General features: G+C 40.4%; 1 protein-coding gene across 1 annotated transcript; it reads left to right on the top strand.

The window, feature by feature from the left end:
- Positions 1–2,808: 2,808 nt before the first annotated feature.
- LOC117271564 (transcriptional regulator Myc-B-like) lies at positions 2,809–6,955 on the top strand. The gene is made up of 3 exons (XM_033649825.2): positions 2,809–3,071; positions 4,529–5,156; positions 5,858–6,955. Exons 2-3 carry the CDS (start codon positions 4,538–4,540, stop codon positions 6,406–6,408), a joined length of 1,170 nt encoding a protein of 389 aa, XP_033505716.2. The 5' UTR covers positions 2,809–3,071; positions 4,529–4,537; the 3' UTR covers positions 6,409–6,955.
- The last annotated feature ends 2,444 nt before the right edge of the window (positions 6,956–9,399 follow it).

Raw genomic sequence — 9,399 nt, forward strand, 5'->3', positions numbered from 1 at the left:
AAAGCTCGACCAGAGCGCTGGACTCACCAGCACCGATCCAAGTCTCTGTCACACACAAGAAATCCAGGGCACGGGAGCAGAAGAAATCCCTCAGGATGAAAGTTTTGTTCGCCAATTTCTATCTCACTGAGCTAATTAGTCAGTGACAATTCACGTGTAGCTTCACAAACTGACTAAGCCAGACGTGCAGGTTTAGCAGCCGTCCATGCATGGAAAAGCAGATTTCAAACCACTGTAAAAAATTCAGAAACAAAAATCTGAAAATACACATATTGCATCTGGACAGCATGGAGATGTTGGTAATTTATTTTAACAATGATTGATTTGCTCCATAAGTGGAAAACTGATGTTTAAAATTGCCATTTTTACATTGACTCCAATTGTTCACATTAGAGCAAAATTCAAAATGCTGTCAAAAATTCAGTTTTTGAGATAAAATTCTGAAATTTGCCACACATCATCTACCATGACTCTAGAATTTTGTCATTTTTTTCATGAACATTGAAGATTTATTTAGCAAGAATTTGCATGTATATGTTTACAGTACCGTTTACAGTCAAACATTTTGATGCACTGTAGGCTCAATTTTTGATAAATCAAAAATCTGAGAAACGTAGTTTTTGTAGGACAGTCTGAAGATGCTCTGTAACAAGTTTGGTGTCAATTGAGCAAAAATTGTGGGAGGAGATAGGTTTAAGAAGTTTTACAGTTTTTGAAAAAAAAAAGAGTAATGAACTTCATAATTTTTAATAGGTTTAAATGTACAAAAGTTTCTTCAGTATTGGGGCTACAGTTTGTGAAAGTTGTGAAGTTGTAGCACGTATGGTTGATTTGTTATGAAGTTTTGAACTTTAGACGCTTGCTGTAGCGCCACCATCAGGACTATTGGCTTGAGTTTACAGCTGAGGATATCTGGCATGAGACTGGACCTTTGTGCAAAGTTTGGTGAGTTTTCACCCATGGGAAGTATGATAGAAGAAGAAGAAGAAGAAGAATACCTAGGATTACAATAATGTCCTGGCAGCTTAGCTGCCCGGACCCTGATAAGACCTGCAGGCTGAAGCTGCAGCCACCAGAGGGCAGCAGGAGGTACAGAAAGGTCAGAATTCAAATTAAATTAAAAAATTAAACTTATCTGTATTTTGTTGTGTCTTCGTCAGCTGATTGTGATTGAACATACCCGCCTGGTGTTGTGTTGTAGTTTAAACCATCACTGATGTTAACAAACCTTTATCATGCAACATGTAAAATACAGATGGACCTCATCAAGTGTTTTGGGTGTAAATCCTGCAAATGAACTGCTATGCTCTGATGGAAATAGACAAATACAGTGTGCTGATCAGGTCTAGAGGAACTGTGATTTACAGGGGGTGGACGCAATAACAGAAACACAAGTTAGAGAGGATAAAATATATAACAGAGGTGAGGCCGGAAGACGTAGTCAGTGTGATGGATCATGTATTAAACAGACTGATTAAATTATTAATGATAAATATGAGTTATTATCTTTTTTTTTTTTCAAAAAAATTTGTTTATTAGTAGTAACAGTAGCAGCAGTAATTGTGGAGACCTTATGTGTGAGTCAGTGTGTTGCTGCAGACACTAGAGGGCAGCAGTGTGAAGGATTTATTCCTCACAGCAGTGACTGTTGCCAGTGATGGAAGAAATATTCAAATTATTTACTGGAGTCAAAGCATCAATACCACACTGTCTAACTCTCTGTTACAGGTGAAAAGAAATAGATTGACTATCTCATTATTTTTACTGACACAATAATTCCTTTTCGAACATTTTAATCATTTTAGATTATTTAGTATTTTATATATTGATTTATTTATTTTCTTTAACACTTTTATTGTGTTATCGTGTCAGTTTGTGTTATTATGTGTGTGTGATGTTTTTGTGCATTTTATTTGCTTATACTTTTCTTTTCACATATATTTTTATATGTGTGTATTCATGTATTTTTTTGTTATTCTTTAATATCTGTCTTCTTATTGTTTATTTTATGTGTTTTATCTTTTTTCCTTTCTTTTTTATTTTTTATCACTTTATATTTTATTATTTGATTTTTAATGTTTTATGTATTTTATTTAGTTTTTACCTTTATATTAGACTCTTTTTTATTTTATATATTTTTGGAGTGGGTTTTTTTGTATATTTTTTCTTTTTGTATTTTTATCATTTGTTTTATACCATTTTATTTTATTCTCTTTTTGATTTTTTTGATTTTGATAACTTGCTTCAATACTTATCTTTTTTCCTTTGATATTTTAATTTTGTTTTTACATTTTTAATCACTTTAATTTCATTAATGATATTTCAATGTCTTTTAGATGTATTTAGATTTTTTTCCTTTGATATTCTTTGTTTTTTTGTTTTCTTTTCATGCTTTTTTATTTTGCAATTTTCATTTTTATTATGTTAATTTTGCATTTTATGTTTGTTTATTTGTTTGTTGTTTGTTTCTTCATGCCTTTGTTTATTTTCTTTTATTTATTTATTTCATGACTTCATCACTGAGTGAGAGCTCAGTTCCCGGAACTTCGTGCCTCTGCATCATTTACAGTTAGCCCCGCAGACCACCCTGTTACATCACCGCGTCACTACACATCCGCGGAGTAAAACAGTTCCTATAGTTACCGCATCTTACTGCTGCATTTACACGCAGAGTGTCATCAGTACTGACTCTAACAAACAGAACAGGTGCTTAGTTAATTTTTGCCTGTCATTAACACGCCCACGAGTCGCTTAATTATACTACGTAGCCCCCATTCGGCGGGAAAATTGTCATGTGTGCGGATGAAGAAAAAAAAACGAGTGGGGAGTATTAAATGTGTGGAGAGCAGCAGTGTGCGGTGATTCACGCTGAGACAGAGACACGCAGCAGCACAGCAGCGTTAAATATCTCTGTTTCACACATCGCTGTTATTGATTATTGATTGAAAGAGGATACATTTTCACATACGGGTTCTCTTGGATTAAACGCACTCTGAAGATTTAACGTCACTCAGCGGAACGTTTGGATTTTACTCAGTTTTCACATCAAGTTTATTCTGGGAGTCATAACGGTGAGCTAACGGTTCCTCTCCTTGACAGGTTTGATGTTGGAGATGTTTTCACCAAATCAGTGTGAAAACTATGCCGAATTCATCCCTGCAGTTATTGTCACCATGTTCAGTTACTGTATTCTGATAGCTGCAACTTAAAACGATGATTTCATAGTGTTAAGATAGAATTGCGTGTTTTGACAGCAGGGACAGGCGGCTGGTGATGCTGGTGATCTGCAGGGCAGCAGCACCTCACCTGTCAACATCTGTAGCAGCCATGTTTTTGACTCTACACTGTCACAGGATCTGACTGAGTAATAAAACAGCATTTTACATCATCAGCACTTCTTTATTAGAAGCTAATATTTGTATGAGTGACGTGTTTTTGTGCTCAATGTTATGTGCTGTTTGGTGGATTTCTATATGCCGAAGTGTAGACTGTCCTCTTCAGATGGGGAACATTTGTGTCTGAGTCGTAATGCGTTGTTAAAACATTTAACCGTTAACAAAGAATCCTAAAATTACTGTTACTGGAATGAGGTTTTGTGTGACGTCTGTACTGTCGAACTTTGCAGGGAGTTTGCCTAATTTAAATTTTCTAATATGTTCCCAAGCTTTATTCAGATAGCTGTGACGAGCCTTTGGTAAGTTAGATAAATGAAGGCTGGTAGTTTATTAGCACTACACCTCACCTGTCAATAAAAGATTTTGCCACTCCCAGTTACCTGATAACACCTGAGCCAGATTTAACATTAACACAGCTCTTTCTGAGTAACCTTAGTTTTGAGGATTTATGTTTTAGAGACATTTTTACATGCCGAATTGCAGAGTATCGTCTATTGATCAGGAATATTTCTATTTGAGTCATGTTTAGTTGTGTTACCTCGGACTTCAAAGAAAAGAAAACTAAATTAACATTTTTTTGAATGAGGTTTTGTGTGAATGTGGCAGTGGCAAACTTTAACATTAAATCCCACACATGACATTTCCAGAACCTCACTGAAACAACATCCAATACACATAATCTCATTTTTAAATACAACCTAACCTTTTTTTTCTGAGGATTACTTACATACCACACCTACGAGTCACCTCCTGATAAAGAGATGATAAAGACCAGCAGTCTTTCTCACTGCTGTGTGATTAGGATGAGATTGCTTTTTTATTTTCATGGAGAACTGAAACACATTTTCCATTTCCCTAAAAGCACATATCTAAAATATCTGTCTGTATTTGGTATATTTTTCCTTTTTCTCTCTATGTTTATGCAACGTATTTAAGATTTAAACCAGAGAAGACCAAACGTGTGACTAACTTTATATGTCATTGCTTTATATTTAGCTTTTACATAATTCCTTTTATGTTTGGAAGACTGATCTAAATTTCAGGAGACTAAAAGTATTGCTGAAAAGTGGGATTATTACAGTCCAGTTTGGTAAGTTTTTATAAGCCTGACCTCATGTTTTGTCTCCTCACAGGCAGCCATAATGCCGCCAGTGCTGACCATGTCCAGCGTGAACTATGATTACGACTACGACACAGTCCAGCCCTGCTTCTTCCTGGATGGCGAGGAGGAGGACTTCTACCTGCCTCCACGCAGCCAGCTCCTCCCAGGCCCTGGCGAGGACATCTGGAAGAAGTTTGAGCTGCTGCCGACGCCTCCCCTGTCCCCCAGCCGGACACCCTCCCTGTCCGACGTCCCTCTCTCCGCCGCTGAACACCTGGAGGCGGTGTCTGAGCTGCTGGACGAGGACTGCAACCCCTCTGCAGCCTTCCTCCAGTCCTTCATCATCCAGGACTGCATGTGGAGCAGCAGCTTCGCCGCCGCCACCAAGCTGGAGAAGGTGGTGTCCGAGAGGCTGGCCGAGCTGCGGGCCCGTCGGGACTCCTCTGCATCCAACAACACTAACACCACTGAAGACACAGCGGCCGACCAGCAGGCGGGCGGCTACCTGCAGGACCTCCACACTGCAGCGACGGAGTGCGTCGACCCCTGCGTGGTGTTTCCATACACCACACTGAAGAGCTGTGATGGAGCTGCGATGGAGGTGGCGACAGAACTGAGTCTGGACTCACCGCCTCTCAGCAGCAGTGACAGTGAATCAGGTGAGGAGCAGGATGTGTTTGCTTTATTACAACCCAGGTCTTACTTTCATAATTTCATCTGTCTTTCTGTCAGTTATGATGGCAACAGACTTTAAAGGGACATTCCAACACACTTAAGTTTTTTTCTTCATGGTCAGCACTACTCAGTATAGAAAGACAGTTTGTCTGGTGTAAAAACAAAACTCTACAAGGTGCTTTTAATATGTTCATTAATCCTCAAAATATCCCTGTAACTCTCCATGAAATACCTTAAATACGTCTTTATTTACAGTTAAATTCTTGGTAAATAAATCAGGGATGTTTGCAGAGTGAAGGATGGACAGAACTACAAGAATGTGACCCAGGATGTAAAACAAAAATATCATTATAATAATTTGAGTTTGTGCAACACACAGCTCTTAGACACTGAATAATGCACCTGAAAGAAGTAAAAAGGGCCAAACAAATTGTTACCAGTAGTTTTTTTAACTTTGTTATAGAAGTTTTAGATAAAACTTTGTTAATCCTGAGGCAGAGTGTTGTGCAGCAGCTGCAGTACAAAGTGGGAAAGAGTGCAAATATAACAGTAATACAAACGTACAGATGTTAGCCGACAGGAAAAGTGCTATCAGTACTCTGACCAGTGGTCACAGTTGTTTGTACTTGTGTTACACAGTGACTCTCAGCACTAACACCAGAATGTTCTCTTTATTTTTCCACAGAAGAAGAAGAAGAGGAAGAAGGTGAGGAGGAAGAGGAGATCGATGTGGTGACGGTGGACATGCGAAAGTTGTCACGGCAGTCAGACGCCAGCAGCAGAGCGGACGCCTCCCCGCTGGTCCTGAAACGCTCTCACATCAACATCCACCAACACAACTACGCTGCCCAGCAGCCCTCTGCCGCCCTTCAGCAGCCCGCCGTGAAACGGATAAAGATGGAGAGCAGCTGCTCAGCGCTGAGGCCAAGCGGCGGCCGGCGGTGCTGCAGCCCTCGGTCTGACGGCGAGGACAATGACGACAAACGCAGGACTCACAACGTGCTGGAGAGGCAGCGCAGGAACGAGCTGAAGATGAGCTTCATGACTCTGAGGGACGAAGTCCCGGTGGTCGCCAACAACGACCGAGCGGCCAAAGTGGTGATCCTGAAAAAGGCGACAGAGTACATCTGTGAGATCAGAGAGGACGAGAGAAGGCTGCTGACGATGAAGGAGGCGCTGAGGAAGAGGAGCAGAGAGCTCAAACACAGACTGGAGCAGCTGAGGACTTTACATTAACTGCTACTTAGTTTGAATTTTAGTTTATTTCATATTATTGTTTATTATATTTTCATTTCAGGAACTGACTTCACAACATCCGGCCTGTAACCGACGTCTTTATAAATAATTATTTTGTGTATTTAGTATAAAAAATGACTCATGAAACTCTGAACTACAAGGACCATAATGCACTGAGCGGTGTGCTGGCGGCTGGTCTGTGATCAGTCAAACTGTCTGTTTGTTTATATTTATTTTATTTTATTGACAATAGCTTAATTTAAAGTTTAATTCAGAGTTCAGATGTTTGATCAAAGAAAATAGGTTTATATTCAGCGTCTGACTGACTTTAACTCCCAGCTGATCATGATGATCAATAATTTATTTTTAGTTTATTTAAGCAATAATGACTCCCTAAAGCATGTTTGTGTTTATTATATTATTATATTGAACTGAACAGTTTATATTTTTATATTTTCCTTCTTTGGCACAAGAGGAAGTACGTGAGAAACATTGCAGACTCTTCAAAATAAAAGCCCTTCAGACACTGGAGGTCCTGTCAGTGTAACAGATGGTGTCAGATGTGTTTGTTTATTCACATGAAAAATACACATACAAGAGAAAACAGATGAATGTGAGGTGATTTATATTCTCTTAAATCATGTCACGCCTTCTAACAAGCCCCTAAATCCACAGTGCTCCCTACGTACAAGTTACATATGGATGTATAGAGCACCCTGGATACAGCTATGAAAGCAGCAAAGTGGTGCATGAAGCCAAAACCATTCAAGTTACCTGGATGTTCGGCGCTGCCTTGGCGTCATTGGTCCCAGGGAGCAGGTGCATTAGAGACTAACGTTAGCTGAGCCAACTACTAAAGGTTTAGCGCTCGGCTAACTTGAACTGGGATAAAATGATTTAAACTTTTCAAATGTCATTGTGATTGAATGAATCAAATCTCAACAGTGAAACAAGTCATTTCGTGGGGTCGTGTAGCTCAAAAAAATAAATCCACTGATGTATATACATCTCTCACAATGTAAGTCAATGGGGAAAAGTCTTCTTGGGTCACATGGCATCACGTGACAGACTCAGAGGGTGTAATTCCACTATTTAGCCATGTCAAAAATTGGCTTCAAAGCCCAGTGCACTTCCTGGCAGCCTAATGTTACACCACACACCTCCATTTGTAACTTAGAAAGTGTATTTGAACAGAAAAGGTGCGGTGAACACCTGTTGGGTCATGTGAGGGTGCTGCAACAGTGCTCAGTTCAAAGGGGCTTTATTAGTATTGGAAGCCAATGTACGTTAGATAAGTGAAGACCTGCTAGGTTTATATGCACGTCACTGCTGATTGGGCAACACCTCTGACACACCCAGCAAATGGGAGAAAACGTTCCTCAAAGCCTGCTGCGCATGTGTTCTCACACTGAACGCAGCCCTGGTCTCTGTGTTAGAAACCAAAGGTCAAAGGTCACAGTTTGTGGCTCCTTTTATTCAGAGGAGGAGTCGAGCTTCAGTCTGAGTGTGAGAGACGTGACGAGGAGATACAGTTTGGCTCCATCGACAGTGCAGTGAAGAGCAGCTGGCTGCGTTCAGAGGAAGTGGATCGAAGAAACAGAAGAAAATGTCGTCCTGTGGGACGGTCTCATCGGACAAATATTTCACTGACGTGTTTTTTTGTTTAAATATGCAGACACAGTTTGAGTTTGTGGTCTAGTTCAGGACTCATGGATCAGTCAGCACTCTGTATTGTGGTCGATCATGAACCTGGTAAGCAAACTTAGAGCAGCACACTGTCATGACGTTGTGTTTTCCACACTACACTCAGAGAAACCAGGTGAAAGTTGAGCTCCAGTAAAGTCAGTAAATATAAAGTCAAACACCTCCAGAATGGCGAGCCTGGAGCCCAGATTAAGTGGCTATGAACAACAAACTCACGTGTTTGTGTCACTGTTTGCAGACAGTAGACAAGGTGTTTGAATGGTGTTTGGCTTCGTCCTCGTGCTGCTGCCAGCACCCGGACCTCTGCTGCTGGACGGGCAGGGATCTCTGGGGGAAGTCCGTTCAACACTGTTCATCTGTGCACAGTGCGATGACACACAGCTGGTTGAATATGAGCAAAGTTTCCCTGCTTCCCTTCGCTGGTTCCTGTACAGCAGGGTCGGTCTTGTTTCACTGTTATAATCTTTAAAAAGCAAAAGCAGCATGTGTATTGTTGGGAATAGAATGATTTTATGTGTTTTACTATAAGTTGTGTTTCACTATATAAGTTTTAGATGTGTGAACAATGAGAATACTGAGATGATTTCAGCTGATCTGAATGTGTTTGCTTTGCAGAAGTGGAGAAGTACAGGAGAGGAAGAGACATGAAGTCTGAGGAGCACATACCGCAATGCTTAGATAATTAGTTTCATATATGGTAAAAAGAATAGAAAGTGATATACAGATAGTAAGGTACAGCACGTGTAGGGAGTTGTGTTGTTCTCTTGTCTTTCAAAACAGGAACCACGCCCCCACCGCCAGCGGGAAGGAGTCAGATTAACACGAGGCAGGGGCGTGGTGTGGTGAAGGAGGAAGTGGAACTGCCAATGAGAAGAGGACAACGCCTTGCGTGCACAATGACACTCTGTTACGCTCAAATATACTGGGTCAGGGGAAGGACAGGAGGTCAGACTTCGTGAACTGACACACCTTTGTTGTTCGTCAGGGACGTGAAGTTGAGACCCAGAGCTCTGTAATTTTATTCCTTTACTGCTTAATAAACTACATTAACTGAGACCAAATATCTTCTCCTATTGCTTCATTAAAGAACACGCAGGACTGAGCTCACACATAGCACATTAGAGAGTAGGATGAGACTCTTAGTCCATCAGTATACATTCAGTGGGCTATATCTTCAGTAGCTAGCTAGCTAACCCTACACTTCTCAGGGTTTGATTTTGGTTTTGGAACAGGAGAGAGACGGTAACAAGCGTCACTAACACACAACCTCTCCAGATAGTGTCATTA

Source organism: Epinephelus lanceolatus, chromosome 12, assembly GCF_041903045.1.
Source record: "Epinephelus lanceolatus isolate andai-2023 chromosome 12, ASM4190304v1, whole genome shotgun sequence".
NCBI classification, from domain to species: domain Eukaryota; kingdom Metazoa; phylum Chordata; class Actinopteri; order Perciformes; family Serranidae; genus Epinephelus; species Epinephelus lanceolatus.

Excerpts from the sequence above, each read along its gene's own strand:
- LOC117271564 (XM_033649825.2), top strand. The coding sequence starts at position 4,538 with ATGCCGCCAGTGCTGACCATGTCCAGCGTGAACTATGATTACGACTAC. Across the intron at positions 5,157-5,857 it reads CAGCAGTGACAGTGAATCAG|AAGAAGAAGAAGAGGAAGAA; the intron begins GTGAGGAGCAGG and ends ATTTTTCCACAG.